General features: G+C 34.4%; 1 protein-coding gene across 1 annotated transcript; it reads right to left on the reverse strand.

Annotated features, from left to right (window-relative positions):
* Nucleotides 1-11,280: 11,280 nt before the first annotated feature.
* On the reverse strand, nt 11,281-19,142 carry LOC137938602 (cell division control protein 48 homolog D). Its single transcript, XM_068783562.1, has 9 exons — nt 18,901-19,142; nt 18,619-18,784; nt 17,886-18,114; nt 16,202-16,968; nt 15,893-16,114; nt 15,732-15,803; nt 15,362-15,643; nt 14,732-15,091; nt 11,281-11,746 (listed from the first exon to the last, which is right to left on the reverse strand). The coding sequence occupies exons 1-9, from the start codon at nt 18,927-18,929 to the stop codon at nt 11,438-11,440; spliced, it is 2,436 nt and encodes an 811-aa protein (XP_068639663.1). The 5' UTR covers nt 18,930-19,142; the 3' UTR covers nt 11,281-11,437.
* Between the last annotated feature and the right edge of the window lie 4,559 nt (nt 19,143-23,701).

Consider the following 23,701-nt stretch of genomic DNA (forward strand, 5'->3'; position numbering starts at 1 on the left):
CGGTTCATGGAACTGAGTATTTTCTGTGTGATACTAGTGCCCTGTCCCATCAACGAATTGAAAGTTGGTGGGGTGTTGCTTCCCTTGTGTTCTTCATTTGTAGGTATCCATATAAAAGAAGACTTCCCAAGTCCCACAAGCAGTAATAGTAATAAGAAGTCGAGTCAAGCTAAGCTCGAACTTATTGAGTGCTTGACTTGATCTTGAGGATTTCAAGCTCGAGATTTACTGACCTTAGTCATAAAACCGAACTCGGGCTTGAGCTCAAGGATTTTTAATGAGTTTAACCTTGAGCTCGATCTGGGTTTGAACTCAACTTACATTTAAAATTGTGTATAATTTTAAACCGTCCATATATAATTATACCTTCCCAAACTACTTGATATTATATAAACCTATGCTCATATATATACAATATTCAAAGACATACACTCATATGTATGTATACCATATACAATAGTCAAAAGACTTGATAATTCCATAGAAAAAGAACAATAAACTACAATACAAAACCATTACATTTGTATTAAGAGACTTTAACAAGCTCATTCCCTTGTTGTTTCACAATAACCTAGGGATACATTAGCATAAATATACTTAGCATATAATAGAAACACCCACCATCAGGTCCATCACTAATATTTTATTTATTCCCACACAAGTTTGCTAATAAAAAAAAAATATATATATACACAATATATATTAAATAACAACATAAAAAATAAAGGAAATATGTCAATGTTGTTAATAGAAAACAAAGATTTTATAATTGAATTGAAATTTTGTTGTTAATAATCAAACATAAAATATCATGTCAAATAGTATTATCAAACTTAATTTAGATCAGCCAAACAAAAGGTCTGAACCAAGTAAGCTCAAAAAATTGTAATTTTTTGTTTTTTACAATCTCAAAATTGGACTGGTTTTTAGAATGAAAACTCATTCCTAAAATACCAAAATGAAAGAAAAACTCCAAGCTCCCTCCCTTCTTGCAAGAAAACCCCATGCCTCAAGTTTATGCTCTCTTAAGCACATGAGCAAAGTTTCCACTTGTGACAAAAAAAAAAAAAAAACTTACTATTGTTTGATAAAAAGAAAATTATTCCATCACTAATTACTTCATGTAATAGAAAATATTAAATTACCAAAATGAGAACAAGTTGAAAAATTATGTAACGGGCAACACACTATTCACATTCATCTTCTCATGTTACAATAATCAAATAAAAACATTAAATGAAACTACAATATTCACAAGAAAATATCATAATGATTAATTATCTAATACTAATTCACCTTTTGATTTTTCTTGACACCATAAAAAAATCCAAATCTAATCACTATTACAAATCAAAGCTTGAACTGCATTTAGTGATAAAAAATAATGATATGGGTCTATCATTCTACCACCGACACTAAAGGTAGACTCTAAGGCTACTATCGGTATTAGAATTGCAGGAATCTATAGTTCTATCTATGATAATACCAGATGTTTCAAGTTATTCACTTTCACTATTTTAAAGCATCAAAATCATATTATGAAGTATCCTCACAAGTATGCACACCTTCAAGATAATTACGCAATTCTGACTTGCTAAATTCACTGCTTACCCTTGGTTCACGTAAGTCATTAGCTCTAACTTTGACCAACTTAAACTCGATGAAGAATGAGTCCTAGAACTTGTGGAAACACCTAAAGAACCAATACTCGAAGTGAATACTTTATTATTGGTTCTCACATTAAACACAACTACACATACACTATAAATCTCAACTAAGGTCTGACAAACTAGGTTTACATTGATTCTAGCTTCTGCCTCCAAATATATCTTTGAAAAATATATTTCAATAAACCTTATTTGACCCTTGGATCCAAAATTTAAGCAACAACCATCAATAAGTTACATCGACCCCAATACTTTAAAAAAAAATCATTTTACTAACCATTTTCATTCATAGAATAAAGATTAAAAATTTCTTTCACCTTATATATCTCACTAAGATACAAATTAGAAATAGGGTAGTCACTCTAGAAATGATATTAGTGAGTGTATTATAAAATTCTGGAATCTCACCCACTATTTTAACCTTATCAAGATTCATAAAAAATCATAAGTTGGCTCTATATCTTGGATTCTAGGAAATACATTTTTAAATTTAATGCAAAATACAATATATCATAAGTAAAGTTCCAATGAGTTGGACAATCAATGACTAACATTTTTGTACTTAGTTTTATTTGTTACACAATTTCTTAAAAAGTGCAAAGTCTTGCCTTAGATTGATTAAAAAATTAGACATCTCACATACGTTTTCAATGATATCCTTAATTTTACCAAGACCACCTTATACTAATAAGTTCATAAAATGAGCACAATAATGCACATGAAACAATTTCCTATTTCTTAAAAAAAAATATCTTTTAAAAACCTCAAACAAACATCACTAGACGTAGCATTATTAATTGAGACACTAAATATTTTTTTTTATTTTCTAATTTTTTAAAAACTTATACATAGCATCTGTTGTGTCAATACCATGACGAAGAGCAAGAACGTGCACAAAACTCAAGACTCATTTCTTTAGCCTCAAATTTATATCGATGAGATGTCTAGTAATAACCAAGTATTTTGACTTTTTGATTTAGAGACTTCCAAAGATGTAGAATAAGACATAATCTTGTTAATCTCTTTTAATAATTTTTTTTAAAAAATCTCTATCTCATACACATCCACAAACTTCTTTTCAATGGTCATATGGGATATCTTTCCATAATTTACATTTGCCATCTTCATTATAACATAAAATTTCTCTTCTACTATCATAAATGGATGTTTGTGCATTAAAATCCAATGATCAATGACTACTCTATTCTAGCTTGATCATATTTTCCTCCAAAATCTATAAGAGGAGGGCCAACTAAACTCACATTAAACCCCATTGGTTGAAAGTTTATGGTTTTTTCTTTTCTCACTATCACTTTTCAACTCTCACACCATTTCAAATGTCAACTCATATGTGATGTGACTACGATTAATATCAAGTTGGTTGTACAATTAACACATTGAGTTTTTCTTGTACATTTGAAAGTGAGGTCTCTTTGATTTCAAACCAAGCATGAGATTTTTTATTTTTTTTGTTCTTTTGTACTCTGAACAACATTTCTTCTTTCTTCATTTTGCATATCTTCACCTTGTTGAAGAGTAGGTTTGGAATAGTCTTACATGACTCTCACAAAGTCTCACAAAGCAATAATTAATATGGTAGAGTCTTAGACAACTCTCACAGGAGGTCTTATAGAAGAATCACAGTTAAAAGTGTTTTAGTTAATTTAGTCTTCTATTTATGTTTAGTTGTTTAATTGTTCTAGGACTTATCTCTTAGTGTTTAATTTTAGGTGTTACTAGGACAAAAGTAGTTTATTTGTAATTGGATTTTACTTGTTTCCTTTATTATAAATAGAAGCTCATTGTACTCAAATTACAAAAAGTTAGTGAAATTTTTCTCATTTTCATAAATCAACATGGTATCATAGTGGGTTTTGTAACTTGACTTAGTCAACCCATAGAGATAATGTGATCCTTTTCATATTTATCATCTCTAATAGTTTAGGTTCGTATCCTAGTTTTTTTTCTTCCTTTCTTGTCTTAGTACCCATTGTTTCTTTAACTTTCTCACCCTTATAATAAAGTTTTCATATAAAAATTTATATATTTATGGAAAGATCATAGAGCCTACTTTCCAACACAAAAAGAACTTTGGCAATTAGATTTTTTTACTAAGAGAAATCGATATTTGAAGCAGCAAAGGTCAGACAGAAATAGAGCTTCTAGTAGCAGGAGAAAGCTTCAATTCTTAAGGCGTTTTGTTCTATCAAGAATGAGACTTTAAATAAAGAATTATTTATCAAAAATCAAATAGTCATAAAAGATTCAAGAACAAAGTGTTTTATGTCAAATTTGGTATCAAAATAAATCTTTTTGAGTCTAGTTTCTTGAGAAACAAACAATTTTTTTTATCTTGAGCTATATTTTTCCTATTTTCTCTCATTTTACCTCTACATGCATTGACGTGAATTGAGTTTTATTTTCTATTAGAGGCATAGTTTGTAGGCAAATTTCTTTTCAAATCAGAGAACTTCGGATAGACTTAATCACTCCATGATGTGTTTGTTCAAGGTATGCAACATCTTGCTTCGATGTTGTTTTCAAATTTTACATTTTTTTTACTTGGTTATGTATCTTCCACATAGCTAACTCCAAACAATTGTAGTCACCCAAAAAAAGTGATACTTGGTCAAATTTATTAAGTTCTACAATTATAGTCTCTCATAGTTTTTGTTCAAAAAATAAGGTCACATTCTAGATTTGTTTGAAAGTGTGAGTGTTACATAGTCGCTTCCTTCTGAGTGATGTTGTTTTCCTTTAGCTAGTATTTTCCCAATTACCATCTTGTATTTTCATTACTTCAAAGCAATGCCTAGACCTACTACCTAAAATGTATAGGAGTGTGGCTTAACATCCAATTTGAGTCAAGTTTTTTATTCTTCACCCAATAGGTGATTTGTGTTTAAGCTACCCTTAAAAAGTGAGTAGCTCTTTGTTGTGCCCTAAAGTTGGGTCATTTTTTCATATTTGAAATTGAATAGAGTGTGTTTTAGACTATGACCATTTTGACCAATGTATGGACCTTTGTCGTTTGATAAGGAGTGATTTTCTTCTCCCATATTATGTTTTGTCCAATTTATATCTTTTTTATCCCCACCTTGAGGGAGTGAAGTAGAAGAAGAAGTAAAAGAAGAGGTATTTTGTTCCACATGTTGTGGTAATTTTTATTTGACCAAAATATTCAAGAAAGGGGGAGAACAAAAGATGAAGATTTTACATTTCTGAAATAATTTTAGCCAAAGAAGATTGAAGAGCAAGATTGAAGACTGTTAGATTTAGGATCCCATGAGATATTTAGTAAACTAACTAGGTTAAGAGAGAAGAGAGTAGCAAGAGAGAGAGAGAGAGAGAGAGAGAGAGAGAGAGAGAGAGAGAAGGAAGAGGTGCATGAGTGAAAGTAGGAAGAGAAAATAAGAGGGTCGGCCAAGAGAGACTGAGAGAGATGGAGGATTAGGTCAAGTGGTTCCTAATCCTCCCCCTCAACATGGATTTATAACATTGTACATCTTACTATTTACATAAATGCCCTTGTACCATAAGAAGGGAGGAAAAAAGGGACAAGAAATAAAAATATTTTACATCATTGCCATTATACTCAGGTTACATCTTTCAACACTCCCCTTGAAGAAGGGATGTGAAAACATCATAAATACCCAGTTTGTTGCATATGTCTTGGATGTGAGCTGCTTTGTGAGTATATTTGCCATTTGTCCTTGAGATGAAACATGTTTGAGAGATATAATGCCAGTTTGATTTTTTTCTCATATGAAATGGCAATCTACCTCAATATGTTTTGTTCTCTCGTGGAAGACTAAATTTGAAGTAATGTGGAAAGTTGCCTGGTTTTCACAATAGAATTCCATAGGAGTCTTTTGTTGGAACCTTAATTCAATAAGGAGAGAATTCATCCATAGAAGCCCACTGATTGCATGGGCCATAGCATTGTATTCTACTCCAACACTGGATCTTGAAATCATATTCTACTTTTTATTCCTCCATGTAATCAAGTTCCCTCCAACTAAAGTGCAATACCCAGAAATGGATTTCCTGTCATCAGGTGATCTAACCTAATCTGCGTCCACAAATCCTTCAATGTTGAGTTGACCATGACATTTATATAAAAGTTTCTTGCCTGGAGCTCCTTCTAAACATCGAAGGATCCTCTCCCGGGTTCGCCAGTGAATAACTTGTGGTTTATGCACGTACTAACTAACCACACTTTCAGTATATGCTATATCTGGTTTGAGCATTGTAAGATAAATGAGTTTCCCCACAACTCTTTGATATTTTCCCACATCCACATCTTCACCGAAGCTTGCACACGACTTTGTGTTAGCATTCATAGGAGTATATTCTGGTCGATATCCCACCATTCATGTATCTTCTAACATATAAAGACATACTTCCTCTAAGATAAGATAATACCATGTTTTGACCGGAAAACTTCAATACCAAAAAAATATTTCAAAAGTCCAAAGTCTTTCGTTTTGAATTCCTTGCATATATTCGCTTTGACTTCTTTTATACCTTCCACATAACTGCTAGTTAAGACAATATCATCATAAACCACCGGTAATGCACTTCCCTTCAAGGTATTCTTTCCATAGACGGAATTATCAACTGAGCATCTATGGAATTCAAACCACAACTGAGTTTGGCTAAATTTGTCAAACCAAGCCCAAGGAAACTGTTTTAAACCATATAACAGTTTCCACAATCTGTATACCGACTCCCCCTCAACCTCAAAACTAGGTGGTTGACACATATAGATCTCCTCCTTAATATCACAATTTAAAAAAAAATATTTTTCACATTGAGTTGATGTGCCAACCAAGAAGAATTTGCAGCAAGTGATAATAAGATTCATAACAAATTTAACTTGGCCACCAGGGAGAACGTTTCCTCATAATCAACTCCATAGCACTGAGCGTATCCCTTTGTAACTAGACGGACTTTAAGACGAACCATGAAACCATCGGGATAATACTTGATGGTAAAAACCCATTTATAGCCCATAGGTTTCTTTTGGGAAGAAAGTGCAACCAAGGTCCATGTTTGATTCTCAAATAAAGTGTTGGGAGATATGATGTAATAGGGTGGCACTGATGTAATTTGTTTACATTTAATGTCTCTTATTCACTCTTCACTCTTACTAGGGTGAAAGGTATTCGTGTAATATTAATATTTTTTTATATCTATAAATACAACTTAAAGGGGAGGGTTTGGACTAAGTCCAATACCCTAATTTCCTCTTCTTTTTCCCTCATGTATTATCTTCTCTCTTTTCTCTCTTGGACGTGTATCATATTCTCTCCTTTCTCTCTCTTCTCTCTTCTTTCTTCTTTCTTCTTCCTTCTTCATTCTCTCTTTTGCCTAAAGTCATTATCTATGGAATCCTGAAAATCAACATATATGAAAGCAGTGATTTTCAGGATTCCAATTGTTTTCTCTGTTGCTTGGATTATGAAATATGAAGATCGATGTTCGATCTTGAAGATGTGAAGATTGTACGGGTTTGTTCTTGCATGTAATACATATGAATCAATTCCCGTTAAGATTTTGATCATGTTTATTTGAGTTCTTCATGCTGCTCGGAGAACAAGTCTTTGTTTTTCTCTTTTCTCTCATTCAATTGTTTCACTACTGCAAGAATGGGATCCATTTATTGTTTTTGAGATTTGAGGTTCGATATTGGTGGTCTCTCTATTAAGTCTGGAACTAGCAACAGATCATTGCTTCTTTCTTTGAATTCATAATCATCATTTTAGATGTTGTTGTAAGCAAAGCAGTAAGATAAGTTTTTAAAAAATATTTGATCATGTCCTGGATGCCTTGACAAATCTTGGAAAATCAGCCAACGAAGGAAAGTTTCCAAGTTTTGTTTTCAATTGGGAAGTATCCAGTTCAGAAATTTGGAAACTTTCCAATCTCAAATATTGGACAGAAGGAGAGTTGTAGAAGCATATCTTTTTTTATTAAAAAAGTTTCATAACTTAACGAGAGCTGGTGAATTAAAGCATGATCGTATACGTGATATCCAGTCTCAGATTGTATTCACCATATATCTATTTTGAGAATATTTGTAGTAGTCATCAGTTAGCAGCAAAGGAAACTTTCTAGTTCTTGGACTCTGACATTTGAATAGTAGTTGGTGTGGCTATTGGGATACGATTGGCTCAACTTCAGAGGTTGCTCTCACCAATAGGAGAGATTATCTTCTGAGCAGCATAAGGAAGACATTACTCTTCTTTGTTCTAGTATTGTTGTTATTTGTTGCTTATAGCAGAGTATGATCAAAGTTTATTTGTTGTTGGCACCAATCTCTTGATTCTTGTCTACCCTTCTCGTTTGGAGAAGTATTTGCAGCAATTGAATTATGGTTATTCTCTTTCTTGCCAACATAGAGAACTCCATGTAGAGGACACCATATTTCTGTTTTTTATCAACCCTTATAGGAAGAGGGAGTGTTTGGCAGTTCACGGTAGTGATCAGAGTTGGGAGCAGCAGCAACAGCAGATCTCGGTAAGCATTCGATAGAAACAGAAACATTGATACGTTGTTGCTATACTCCATGCTTCTTTCGGCCAATATATAACTTCAGAATTCATTCTCTGTTAATCAATGTGTTGCTACTATTCTAGAATTATTCTAACTAGCTATAACACATTGCTGAACACTTGGTCACCTGCTTTGATAATAGAAGTAGTTGCTACCTTCTCTTCTCTCCTGAATTCCAACACATGTTGTTGCAAGTTCTTTTACACTAGGTGCTGCTCATGTGATTTATTTTATTTAGCTGGTAAATTAACATGTGTTTAAATTCCGACATGATGAAAATTCATCTACGTGCCTCTGCTATTTTGTTGCCTGGTTTTTATTTTTTTGAATTCCAGCATAAAGTAGTTTCAATTTTTGTTTCTATCAAGCTGGTGAATTAGCATAATTTTGGGTTTATTGATTCTCTAGTCATGTTTCTGTTGCTAGTTAATGTCCATTTTGATAAGCTATTGAATTGGCTTGTTCTGGTTGGAGATGGCAGATACCCATGGTGTTTCTAACAACAGCTACAAACACATCTACAATTAGTTTATCACTGTGCTTGTTTATGAAGTGAACAAGTAGAATGATGTCGATGCTACTATAATAGTTTTGTCTTCTTCGAGCATTGTCTTTGCCGCCAAGAATTGAAGATCACAAAATTGGATTCCCACTAAAGAATCCAGGTTTATATCCTCATGTCACTGGATCAGCATCCGGTGTCGCCTGAGAGTTTCATTGCTCAGTATCAAGACTTGTTTTAGTTCTGGAATTATATCATAGTTTATTATTCAGATACTAGCTTATTACTTGGTGCACAACTTCCTTACTCAATGCTGGACTCGCTATAGATTATCTCCTGTATCCTTATTGCTACGAAGGATTTTCACTATTTACTGGTTATCCGCTATTATATAATCGCATATTTGGTATGTGTTATTTGGGCATTGGCTCATTTCGACAACTGTTATTTTGTCTCTTTGATTGAGATTATTATTAAAGAAGAAATCTTCAGTTGTTTGCTTTGGGTTCATTATTTGTTGACTATTGTTGGCATTGGTTATTCTGATGAGGATTTGCATTTCTTAGGAAAATAAAGCACACAATGACCCCAGTTTATTATCTTCTGGTGATTCCCCATTATCCTATTATTATTTGGCAGACTTTCTCCTACTGTCTTTTATTTGACTCTCACTTACCCCTTTGACCGACCCTTTTGGAGGTTGCTTTGGTTGGTCCTTTTATTTATATGGGTGTTTCAAGTCCTTTAAGACTTTTTATTAGTACCTTTGGGTCTTTTTGTCGTCTTGTGAATGACAACCATTACCCACTTTAGTAATTATTATCACTATATTTGGTCGAAATCATTTGAGGTTAGTTTCGATTTATATTTTATCACCCATTTCTACCCTTTGAGTGTTTGTGCCCGGTGTTGGGACATCAATGTGAATGAGCTTATTACTACAACTATTTTATTTGGTTCAAACTGGGATCATTACGAATACCTCCCAACTTGAGGGGGAGTGTTGAAAGATATGATGTAATTAGGGTGGCATTAAGGTAATTAGTTTACATTTTCTGTCTCTTATTCACTCTTACTAGGGTGAAGGGTATTCTTATAATATTAGTATTTTTTATATCTATAAATACAACTCAAGGGGTAGAGTTTCCTAGATCGATGTAAGACCCGGAGGAACATCTTTTGAAGAATAAAAATATGTGTCCTTAAAAAAGGTAATATCCCTAGAGACAAGTACCTTTCGAAGAAAAGAATTATAGCAGACATAACATTTTTTGGGTACGAGAGTAACCCAGGAAATACACTTAAGAGACTTAGGGTCAACTTACTCTTTTGGGGAGATGTGACAAGAACAAAACATGTGCATCCAAAGACCTTCAAGGGAAGGGAGACATGCTCTTCATCAAGAAATAACAATGAATATGGAAATTTATGATTAAGCACAGTAGAGGGCAGCCAATTAATAAGAAAGCAGGTGATAAATATGGTGTGGGGCCACTAAAAATAGGGCATATGCATAGAATAAAGCAGGCCACGGGCTACCTCTAGGAGATGTATGTTTTTCCTTTCGGCTACACCATTTTGTTGTGGGGTGTAAGCACATGATGTGTGATGGATAATGCCATGATCTTGACATTTATAAATAAAGTTCAAGGGGAAGGTTAAGTATTCCACTACAACCATTATTCTCCCTTCTCTTCTTTACGTATCTCTCTCTCTCTCTTTGTCATTCTCGTTCTTACCTCTTTCTTCATTCACCCCACTTCACTTCTCCTCTTCTCCTCATTTTGTCTCTCTTATACTCTAAGTTGTTGATCTCACTATTATGGAATCCTGAAATCAAAATAAATGGATTAGATTATGTCTGGATATTGAAAATGTTCACATATATCTAGATATCCAAAATTCAAATACCCGAAACTATCTGAATCCAAAAAATCATAACAAAATGAAAACAACTTTGGGGAGAAAGGTCTAGATCATCCCTGGCCTATAGGATTGATGGAGAAGAGAGAGAAGAGAAAAAAAATATATGTAAAAGAGTACCAAGAGATTGGTCACTCAAATTATCTAACTTAAATCCCAAAAATAATTTAAAAAAAAAAGTTACATGAAGAAAGTAGAAGATAAAAAAAAATAAAAAACAAAAAAAACAAAAAAAAAATCCATTAACGAAGACAAAGAGTGTCATATTGAATGTTGTTTGAGAGACAGCGGGAGAACAAGAGAGCGATGAGTGATGTTTGAGAGAGTGGTGGATGAAGAGAGGAACTTCGTTATTGCTCAGAGATTTTGAGGATGGAAAAAGCCCTTCTACTAATTATTTTGATTGGACTCTTAACGTATGAAAGTAGGGAAAAGAAAAACCCTTTGTTTCTCCAAGGTAAGATGATGATGCAACCTTTAGTTGAAACCTGTCTTTAAAAAGCGTTTCAGATGAAAGCGCGAAACACCTGTGAGATTCTTTCGGCATATGTTTTTATGGGTTCTGTCATGTGAAAGCTTGTGTCTCGAATGGCGAGATTCATCATCTTTCAGCTTTACCCACCACAAAAGTTCAAGCCACCAGCACTAAGTTCACATGAGGAATAAATAAGGGTGAATAACGTATATTCTGGCGATCCTATCAAGCCTTTTTGCACATAGATACGCTTTTTTGTTGCACATTGTTGATACTAAAGCGCAATAGAATGTCTACTGAAGTGACTACTCTTTAACTGTACAAATCATCGTCTTCAGCTCCACCAGCTGTGGATGCAAATGGATCAGCAGCAGCAGCAGCAGCAGAACCTCCTGGAGTCTCGGACCTTTCAGAAAACCGAAACTCAGAGCCAAATCCTCTCGACTGCTGCAAGGTCTGTGCAAATGCCTGATATTTGCGAATGTCAGCATCGCTGACACTCCGCCGTGCATACTTCATGGACTCTTCAAAGTGACCGGGTTTTATCTCTGCAACTTCCTCGGCATCATCTTCCTCCATAGCCTCAGGGTTCTCGTTCCTTCTCCTTTCCCTCTCAATATCCTGTAAGATAGAAGAAACAAACCTAGAGTTTCAGAGGATGCATTGCATCTTATGGCATTGAATGACCAATGACATTAGCACGAAATGGGCAACATTGGTATTTTTCAGATGACAGTTTGCCACCAAGAGAAAATAACTAGGCATGAAAAACAATAAAATAAAGCACTAATCAGTGTGTCAAAAAAAGTATGATTCAATGCAGTGGGAGCAATACTGAATACGATGTAAACAACTATAAACCATAGGTACCAAGAAAACTTTCCTTCATGGACATACGTGCTACTCACAAATAGAGGCATTGGCTCTAAAGCGGTGCTGTTTTAAGGTGCCCACGTTTGGCACTTGATCTTTGTTGATGAGCAATTATGGAAGAGTATAACTCTCATATAAATAAATCTCAAATAAGGAAAATTAATATGGTGACGTCTAACAAGAATCTCATAGGAAAAAACCTAACAAGAGTGTCTCAACTCAAAGGTGTTTTAGATACTTTAATTCTCTATAATTAGGAATACAATTCTAAAATGTAATTGGGACTTGGGTAATTTAATTTCATTATGATCCCATGTATTTCCACCATGATAAATAGAAGCTCAATGTACTCAAATTACACAAGCCAATAAATTATTTCTCTTTTCCAAAAATTCTACATGAGTTGACTTAGTCAATGCATAAGATAATGCAATCCTTTTTTTTTATCTATAATCTAAAGGTTTAAATTTATATTCTATTTTTTCTGAGCAATGTTTTTCATATCCCAATACCTGTTTTCCTTGGAGTTCACACCTTTATAAGACACTTTTCATATCACAAATTATATATTGATTGAAAAGTTCTATTTTCAAATGCAAAAAGAATTTAGGCAATTGAAATTTTCTACAAAGAGAAATTGATATTTGAAGCAATAAAGGTCAAGTAACAGAAAAGGTTCGAGCGACAAAAAAAAATTATTGTAAGACACTTTATGCCATCAAGAACGAGACTTCATACAGAAAATTATATGTCAAAAAAACTGTTGTATGACTCTAGTTTCTGACCCAACAAACTGTTTCTCAATCTAATGTTTCTAGAGAGAGAGATACCAAATATTCAAAGGTCATGCTGAAAATATGTTGCTTGTGGAAATCCGAATTTTAAATCTCTTCCTCAAAGATAAGTTTATGTGTTTCAAATCTAGTTGAATTTCCTTCGAGTACATAAATTCTAAGCTTGAAAGTTCATTTTTCTTAATTGCATGCCTCATCAATTTACAAGCATGCACATCGTAGTCCTTCTCTAACAAAATCTTGTATTGCATATACCATATAGCAGCCATGCAAACCAATGTTTTTATGACTCTCCAACCATTACATTCAATTAGTATGTTAGAAATTCACTCCTATATGGATGAAAATTCTTTTAAAATTCCTTCCTCAATAAACCTTTTTTGCTAGACAAAATTAACTTGTCTCTCACATGAAACCCTAAATTAGGGTTTGAGGTTGTTTTCAAAAGAGAAACAAGAGAGAAGAAGGGTCTATTTCTCTTTTTTTTATTGGAGTTCCTATTTTATTTTATTGACTTGTTGTCATTGACTCTTAGCCTAAGTTCTCTTACACAACTCTCTTTATTGCCCTTAAGTGTCCTTGAGCTTCCCTTAGAACTTTCTATTTTTTGGTCGATTATGGTAAACGTTTTGCTCTCACTTAATATTACTTCATCCTTTTAAGAAAATTCCAAAAGGTAAGATAGAAATTTGATCTTCAAACTTATTTGATCCCTTTTTTTGTGTCAAGATTAGTCACACTCATTCATCATTAAATTGATGAGCACCTCCTTTTTTCTAAGTATGAGTGATACATTGTTGCCTCCTTCCATTTGAAGAATAAATTCTATTATCTTTATGTTCCTCTAATATTTCTTCAATTTATTTCATATTATCATCACTTCGAAACAATGCCTATAGACCTACTACCTATAAAGTATAGAATTGCACCCAATATCCAACACAAGTCAAAAAGTCTTTTTATTCACCCAACAGGTGATTTTGTTTTTTGAGCTACCTAAAAAGTTGGGCCTTTTTCATCTTTGAAATTGAACAAAGTTTTTTTTAGAGTTTCGACCATTTTTATGTGACCAAAATATTCAAATAAGGAGGAGAACAAAAGAGTCTCTTTTTGCATCCATGAAAAGTTTTTCAGCTAAAGAAAATTGAAGACCCGAAATCTTTTTTCTTGTAAACTAAAGTTACAAGCTCCAGCTTGAGGGAGGTGTTTTAAAAAACATTATGGAAGAGTCTCACGTGACTCTCATATGAAGAAGTCCCAAAGAAAGAGAATTAATATTGTAACATCTAACAGGAATCTCATAGGAAAAGTCTCACCGGAGTGTCTCAGTTCAAAGATGTTTCAGTTATTTTAGTTCTCTTTAATTGTTGTTTAGTTTAATTATAATTAAGAGTACTATTTTGAGTGTAAGTGGGACTTGGGTGATTTAATTTCATTATGTTCCTATGTATTTCTTCCATTATAACTAGAGGCCCAATTTAATTTCATTATGATATCCCCTGTGTTTCCTCTATTATAAATAGAGGCCTAATATACTTAAATTACACTAGTCAATAAATTATTAATTTTTTTAGAAATTCTACAATCCTATTTTTTTTTTTTAAACTTCACCTTTAATCAAGGTTTTCAAACCCCCACCCAACCCTTAACCAAAGTGCCTAGAGTCTAAGCTGGTTAATTTCATTGAATAACGGACCCATATAATAGTTTTAAAAAAATATATCTTCAGCATTATTACCCTAAAAGAGCGTTCACATAGAAGGAAACAGACAATTTCAAGGATTCTCTGAAAAACAAATTTCTAGATTCAATGATCCAGCAAGGCTACTGGTTCCCAGCGATCCAGATCAACTGGCTAGTCCAGTTCACAAATTGTGCACATTACCTCTAGTCACAGAAAACTGAAAAATGAAAGTAGAAAAGGAATTGCAAAATTTACCTTTTCGATATTCTCTCTTATGGCATACTTGCAAGCACGTTGGCAGATTTCTGTGATATCTGCACCACTAAAGCCTTGAGTATACTTGGCCAGAGCTCTCAAATCAACATCTTTTGAAACAGGAGACTTCCTCACGCATGCTTTGAAGATCTGATAACGGGAGTTCTCATCAGGCAGAGGAATGTAGATCAACTGATCTAAACGTCCTGGCCTTAGCAAAGCTGGGTCAAGTATATCCGGCCTGTTAGTGGCCCCAATAATGAAAACTGTCTTTTTGGCTGACATTCCATCCATCTCAGTAAGAAGCTGATTCAAAACCCGGTCAGCAGCACCACCAGCATCTCCCACACTGCTCCCTCTCTGCAGAGACAGAAATCTAGGATAAGAAGAAAGCATTGAAAGAAAGGAACTATTTTTTCAAGATACATGACAAGACAGTTCTTCCACAAAGTTACTGAAGATTGACCCATAATGAAAATATGACTGGGGAAAGAACATAAACAACTGAACTTTAGGAACCAATTTACAGGTGCCACTCAATTATTATCATACCCTCTTTTTGGTTACCAATACAACCAGAACCGATGAACAAAAGGCGAATTACTTTTGAGAAACTTAAGAGAAGAATACCTGGGTTGCAATAGAGTCTAGCTCATCAAAGAAAAGAACACATGGTGCAGATTGGCGAGCCTTGTCAAAGATTTCTCGCACATTGGCTTCACTTTCTCCAAACCACATAGTGAGAAGCTCAGGACCCTTGACACTGATGAAGTTGGCCTGGCACTCATTTGCAATTGCTTTCGCCAGTAGGGTTTTCCCACATCCTGGTGGGCCATAGAACAATACTCCTTTAGAGGGTGACATACCAAACTTCTCAAACTTTTCTGGATGCTCCACAGGATATTGCACAGTCTACAGAAAATAAAAAGAAGATAATTGTCAGATAGTGCATTCAGAAATGGAGAGTTAGAGAATAGCATAAAAGGGAGAAAAATCCAACCTCTTGAAGCTCTCTCTTGACATTTTCAAGTCCACCAACGTCATCCCAACTGACATTGGGTACTTCAACTACCTGCACATCAAACAAGCAAGCAGTGAGACTGTTAACTGATGAAATCCTCATAAAAGTTCTACCACATTCTGCATATCAAAAGGACTTACAGTTTCGCGAAGGGCAGATGGATTGCTGGTGCCAAGTGCGGTCTTAAAGTGCTCATCAGTTACAGCCATAGAATTAAGTATCTCAACATCAATAGTTTCATCTTCTAAGTCAATCACATCCATTTTTTCTCTGATGCACTGGAGGGCAGCCTCAGTACAAAGAGCTGCAAGATCAGCTCCCACATACCCATGAGTGTCCTTTGCAATTCTCTCAAGATCAACCTGCCCAAGTAAATATTTTTTGAACATAAGAAAAATAAAATATAATAAAATCATTCCACTAGTACCATTTCATATCCATCTACTCACATCTTCATAGAGTTTCATGTTTTTGGTGTGAATGCGGAGCACCTCAAGACGACCAACCTCATCTGGCACCCCTATATCAATCTCCCTGTCAAACCTTCCAAACCTTCTAAGAGCTGGATCAATGCTGTTTGGCCTGTTCGTGGCCCCAATAACAATAACATGGGCCCGTGACTTTAATCCGTCCATTAGTGTCAAGAGCTGAGAAACAATGCGTCTCTCCACTTCTCCATGGGTTTTCTCTCTCTTTGGAGCTATGGAATCAATCTCATCAATAAATATAATCGAAGGAGCATTCTTCTCTGCTTCTTCAAAAGCCTTCCTAAGATTGCTTTCACTTTCTCCTGCCAATTTGCTCATAATCTCAGGGCCATTTATACAGAAGAAAAATGCTCCTGTTTCATTCGCTACAGCCCGAGCAATAAGTGTCTTGCCAGACCCAGGGGGACCATAGAGAAGAATTCCCTTTGGAGGTTTGACACCAATAGATTTAAAAAGTTGGGGATGCCTAAGGGGAAGCTCAACTAGTTCTCGGATCTGGGCCATCTGCTTCCTGACTCCACCAACATCGTCATAGCCCACATCATCCAACCGATCCTCATCCTCCCTTTTTACAGGCTCCCCCTCACAGAAGATCTCAGTGTCAGGAGAGACCACACAATACTCTGGAGGATCTGTCTCAATGATTTTGAACTCGACACTTCTCATTCCGCCTCGAACAAGGAAGAGATCATCTTTCCTCACAGGTCGGTAGGCCTCAAGAAAATATGCTGCATGCATTGTCCAAGACAAAGCATCAAAATATTACAAACAAAAATACTCATTTACTCGTTTCAAAAAAAAAAAAAAAAACTCATTTACTGAGAGTAATACAGAGATATTTGACACAACAGATACCACTATAAAAGAAAGTGTTCTATAACTGACTCATATTCAGAATTCAACTCAGTCATTCAAATGCCAAATGAGATAAATACATACTAACATGCAACAGTTCTAAAAAGTTCTCTCTATGGAAAAAGGAGTAAAATGAAATAAGAAACTTTTACATATCAACTGAACCACTATAAGTTATAGTAGGCATGGAAAACAAAAACAGAGAAAACCTTTATTGATTGAACCAAAATATCAGAGATTACTAGCTATGGTTATACTAGTATCCTAGCCCACATTATCACAACTTCTAGACCATGATATAACCCCAGCTAGTATAAAAACTTTTAGCCCACAAAACTTACACTTCTCTTATGCCACAAATTGGTTTACCTCCTAAATGATTTTATAAAAAATTTAAAAAAAAATGCCTACACTCAAGATGTAGAAATATTAAATTGCTCAAGGAGCCCTGCAGCGTTCACTGAGATTTGCATAATCCTATCACCTCTCATAAGGTTTCATGTCAGTTATATGGGCTATAGAACTCAGTCTACTACGAATATAATAATATAGATCTAAATAGAGAAAAAAATCGCAAGAAGTACTTGATTGATACTCCACAGGTCCAAAAGTGGGTGAGGATTTACTACAAATGATAGCAAAGATGTATTTCAAAATCCAGCAAAAGAAGCAAATAAATTGCCAACACCAAAAGGCACAAATTATCCTAACATTTCCCAGAGATAAGCAAAAGCAAAGCATGTAAGTAGCAACCCAGCTTAATCATAGTGCAGAGATGGAAAAAACTTACGTTTTAAAAATGCATCAAACAAGTTCCCAGTAACTCCTTCAATGGTGTCATCCACTGGGAGTATGTGCACCCGCTTCCCATACTTCACATCTGGGCATTGATGCACAGAGACTACATCGCCAAGCCTGACCCGAAGATTTGATCTTACCACTTTATTCATTCTGATTTTTGGTTCATCACAAGTATCATCAGCAAGAGCAATACATATTGTGTCCCGTCTTTTCTTGCCCTGAGCACGCAACAAAATCAACGTATTCAACATAGAATTCGTTAGCATTTCTCGTCAATGACCTCAAACATGGCAGACTTCAAATAATGGTAGAAGATTACCATTCTCTATACCAGTAGTAACCGACACAAAACCAGGAGCAAAATCTAACAAAGACTCTTCAATATATAAACCACATGAAGAGGAAGAGAAAAGGTTAAATTTTCACAACATAAAAAATTTGAGAGCGAAAAAGATACAGGAGCACATAAACTGACCCATAGTTGAGAATAGTCTACAAGTCTTTCTCATTGAATACCCATTATAAAAGATATATCAGAAGAAACCCTAAAACTGCAAAACGCGAGCACATAATGGACCCATAAAAAACATCCGGTTCCCAAAACAAACGCTCTGAGCTCCCAAATCATGCCCGAGCCAGATCAAGATATCAACAAAGCCCCAAAATCCCATTTCTGTAAGCTGATTTCATTAAAACAAACAAGTGTATAAACTTTGAGTCACCTTTATGAGAATTGTGTCTCCCCGGAAAAGCTGTAACTTCTCCATGGTCTCGGGGTTCAAGGCAACCACAGAATTGTCGTCATTGACCGCCTCGTCGACGACCAATCGATTTGCCGCTTTCTTCCTCTCAAGAATTGCGGTACTGAAGTCCCGCTTCGTCCCTTTCCTGATATTCACAGAACCCATCAAAATCGACGATTTCTATCAACTTCCAAAACAAATTGTAAAGCTTTCTCTTATCGATCTAAAAAAATCGAAAAAGAAAAGATAAAATTCACTTACGAATCGGAGGACTCAGCTTTGTTGGTCATGAAGATCTAATGAGTTAGACACTATTGCAGAAAGTATGAGATGAGAATCACAAGATTGCAGAACCAAGAACAAAGGAGATCCGAAAGGTAGATGGGTATTCGCAGCAGTGGCAGAGAGATATATACTTTTCCAGGAAATATGAGTTTCTTGTTGGAGAAGAAAAAGACTTTCCGTTGTTTTCACTGTAGTAGCTGCAATCGAACATGGGAGGTATTTGTAACAGTTTAACAAGGAAAGTAAATTCTGACAGAGAAAAGAGAGCTAAGCAGAAAATTGAGACCCTCAGAATATTCTAGAACCTCCGTCCATTGATTTATGCACTCCGGGGTGGGTACAGATGGGTTGGATTTCTTGAAACTCAAGTCTGAACCTGCACCTTGACCTTAAAATCCGAATTTAAAAAAATTAGATATAGTTAAAAAACAAAACCTCATCTCCACGCCGTTATCGTCTTCTTCAACCCCGTCCATGTCTCCGTTCTCATCCCGGTCCCCCTATCCCCATCTCTCTTCCCCGACCGATCCTCAACCTATTACATAACAGGTAAAAATTAAAACAACCTATTCATCATACACCATATATACCTAAAATAAAAAATAACTTGTTTAAATTAAATTTAGAAAGCCTTCCATGATACATTAAAAAATCAATAACTTATAAGAATTATAAAAAATTCTTAAAAATACAAAAATGAGAACTACATTGATAAAATTAAAATTAAATAATCTTAATATACACCTATTGATACACCATATATACCTGTATAGAATAAAAATAACATGTTCAAATTAAAATAATTACATTCCATGATCCATTAACAAATTTATAAACCAGTAAAAATTATAAAAAAAATATTTAAAAAAACTACCAATTATCATGAAAAAATCAAAATTAATATAATCTTAATATATACCATACGCATGGATTGAATTACTACTAGCATGTCCAAATCGAACTTATATGCATAAAAATATAAGTCGTTAGTTGAAATAATTAAAAATCCATCACATTTGTGGCAATTTACCAAGACTAGAACATCAAGTAACATAATCATCTTATAACATCAAATAAAAGCCTCATTGTCCCCACTGAAATCCCACAATATTAAACTGTTTACAAATTACAGCATACATTAGCTTAATAGTCATATCGTCACAATTCATAATAATAGTGGAACTTATAATAAAATGTTACGATTCACGATCATTCTCCAATTAGATCTACTAAGACAAGAAACATAAGCTTTTGCAAAAAAAAAAAAAAAAGTTAATCAATATTTAAAAATAATTATTAAATTTTAAAATATAAATATGAAGTTACCATCAAAATCAAATCATTTTTTATCATCATCACCCTGTAGATCAACCAAGACAAATGTAGGAACACAAGTTTTTAAAAAAATAAATAAATAAGTTTAATTAATATTTTAAAAGAAACAAATAACTATTAAGTAAAATCATAAATACATGATTCAACTTACCATTGAATTCAGCTCCAACCCAATCTTGCATACACATCAAAGCCTCTATAGTAACTAGACATAGAGTAATACAATAAGCACTAATCACACTATCACTTGTGTCAAAAGTTGTGAAGTGTGTCAACTGAGCAAACACTAGAGGACCCCATACTCTCCTTGGCTTGAACTTAAAGTGTTGGTCCCTTTTCTTTGATTCACACAAACGTATGGGGACCTTTGAGTGTCTTGAATATTTCTCGATTTAAGTACTTTATTACCTTTATTAATGATTTTACTCGTGCCATATGGATATTTCTTTTTAAATGGACAACTGAAATTTCATCAATCTTTAAATCCTTTCATACTATGGTGGTCACTCAATTTGGTCAAAAAATTAAAGTATGTCATTCTGATAATGCCAAAGAATATCTCTCAAGTGACCTTGACTGCTTTTGTCAAGAAAATGACATTATATAGTAGACGTCTTGTACCTACACTTATCAACAGAATGGTGTCGCGAAATGGAAGAACCGTCAACTACTAGAGGTAGCTCGTGACCTATTATATATACCTATTATACTAGAGGTAGCTCGCGTATTATATTCTACTGGCCACATGCCACATTTACATCATGTTTTCTTATAAATAGGCTACCCTCTTTCATTCTCGATCATAAATCCCCATACTCATTACTGTTTCTACATGATGATCTTTTTTCACTTCCATTAAAAGTCTTCAGGTATACATGTTTTGTTCAAGTTACCTCACCAAAGCGAAGTAAACTTGATCTGAACTCTGTCAAGTGTATCTTCTTAGGATACACTCACAGGTAGAAGGGTTATGTTTGCTACAATCTCACTTTCCAAAGGTTACTTGTGACTAGAGATGTGACTTTTTTTGAAGACTCTTCATACTACTCCGAAAATATCCCTCCCAGTCTCTCCTTTGTACAAGCATCTCCCCTACTGGTTGTGGCTTGTGTTGCGGAAATTATTCAACCCCCTGAAGCATTGGTCGATACCATACCTATGGAATTTATAGATCCCATCGAGGTAAGTCCATCTCCTCCTGTTACATTTGAACCTCAATATGATACTTGACCTATTGCCTTAAGGAAATAACCCAAAACTTACACTAGGCCTTCTACTTCTCATCCTATATCTAACTTTGTGTCTCACCATCATTTATCTTCTTCATGTTGTCATTTTTTTGCATCTATCTCCTCCATTTCTATCCCGCAATTCTATCTGGAGGCTTTGAGATATCCAGGGTGGAAGCAACAATGGAAGAAGAAATGTAGGCACTATATGAAAATCAGATATGTGCTCTAGTTCCTCATCCTTCAGGCAAGAAACCCATCAATTATAAGTGAGTATATATGATTAAACATAATTTGGATGGGTCCGTTGCTTGCCTTAAAGCTCGCCTCTTTGACAAAGGCTATACTCAATGCTATTGGATCGCTTATGAAGAAATATTTTCTCCAGTGGCCAAATTGAACTCGGTATGTATCTTATTATCCCTTGTTGCTAATTCTTCCTGGACAGTTTATGAGCTTGATGTGAAGAATGCTTTCCTCAATGGGGATATTAAAGAAGAAATCTATATGTAGCAATCACCTAGATTTGTGGTTGATGGGGAGTCGATATGTCGATTGAAGAAATCCCTCTATGGTTCAAAACAGTCTCCTCACACATGGTTTGATAAATTTAGCCAAGCATTGATATGGGTTGGATTTCACCAATGTTCCGTAGATCACTCTGTATTTCATAAAGACACTCTTAAAGGGAAAGTACTTCTGACATTATATGTTGATGATATTGTTCTAACCAACAATGATTTTGAGGCCATTCAAAAAACCAAAAAAAAAAAAGTGAAGAGTTCCAAACAAAAGATCTTGGACTACTTAAATACTTTATGGGTATTAAGGTGTTACAGTCTATTAGAAGATAAACTCAAGCCCACACGACCAAGGAAGGCCCACATATCTAAGATTATTATAAGATGGGCCACACAACCAAAGAAGGTCTACAAGATGGGATCAAACCCATAAGAAGTAGGACCCACAATGATTACCATGAGCTGGCATCCTTATCACATCAGTTGGAAGATCAAGAAGGACACACAAAAGTATCTTTATCTTAGGGTCATGACCAAGAAGAGTTTTAGTTTGATTTATGTTTGTCTTTTATCTATATTGAGTTATTTAATTATGTTAGGACTTATCTTTAAGTATTAGAGTTTGGGTGTAATTGGGACAAGGGTAATTTTATTGTAATTGGACTCTACTACCTTTCTCTATTATAAATAGAGGTTCATGTACTCTGATTTCAACAAGTTATTGATGTCAATGAAGTATTTCACTTTTCCATAAATTCAACATGGTATCAGAGCAGGTTCTGTGAGTTGACTTGGTCAACTCATGGAGGTAATGTGATCATTTTCTTTAAACCCTAAACCCTAAGTCTAGGTTCGTAGTTATTTTTTTCAGTCCCTACGCCTATAGGTTTCTTTGAGTTTTTTTACCTCTATACCGAGTTTTTCATATTGAAAATTATATATAGAGGGAAATATATTTGAGTCTACTTTCCAAAGAAAAATTATTTTTTTCAATCAGAGTTATAAACTAAGAGATATCGATATTTGAATGTGTGAAGGTCAGATTGCAAAAAGGTTTGAGCAGCAGCAGAAATCTTCAAATTCCAACGTATTTTTTTGCTACCAAGAAATAAACTTTATATGGAGAAATATATATCAAAATAAATATATGTAAGTATATTCTTTTACCTATTCAACCAATTTTTTATCTGAGTTATCTACAAAGAGAAATCGATATTTGAAGTAGCAAAGGTCAGATTCAAAAAAAGGTTCGAGCGGCAGCAGAAAGCCTCAACTTTCAAGGTATTTTATGCTATCAAGAAAGAGACTTTATATGGAGAATTATATATAAAAAGAAAGATACATAAGTGTATTTTCTTACCTATTCAACCAATTCTCGGTATGAGTTTTTTATAAGGAGATATTGATCATGAAAGAGTCAATGGTCATTCTGGAAAAATAGGAGAAACAATACATAGTTCGACCAGATTACAAAGACTGAAACCTATCAGATTATTTATCTTTTGATAATTATATTTTATGAAGAGATGTTATACTTGGATGAAAGGTATTTAAGTCTAGTTTCAGACGAAGAAAATTTAATGTCAATCTGATCTATATTTAAAGATATTTTTGCCTTGGAAGAATAAAAGGTCATGCTGAAAATCTGAATTTAAACAGATTGTTTTGTGTCACTGTTTGAGTTGATATATC

Source organism: Aristolochia californica, unplaced genomic scaffold (assembly GCF_029961685.1).
Source record: "Aristolochia californica isolate CCGP_79_NKW_82.1479 unplaced genomic scaffold, dmAriCali1.0.hap1 SCAF_8, whole genome shotgun sequence".
NCBI lineage: Eukaryota > Viridiplantae > Streptophyta > Magnoliopsida > Piperales > Aristolochiaceae > Aristolochia > Aristolochia californica.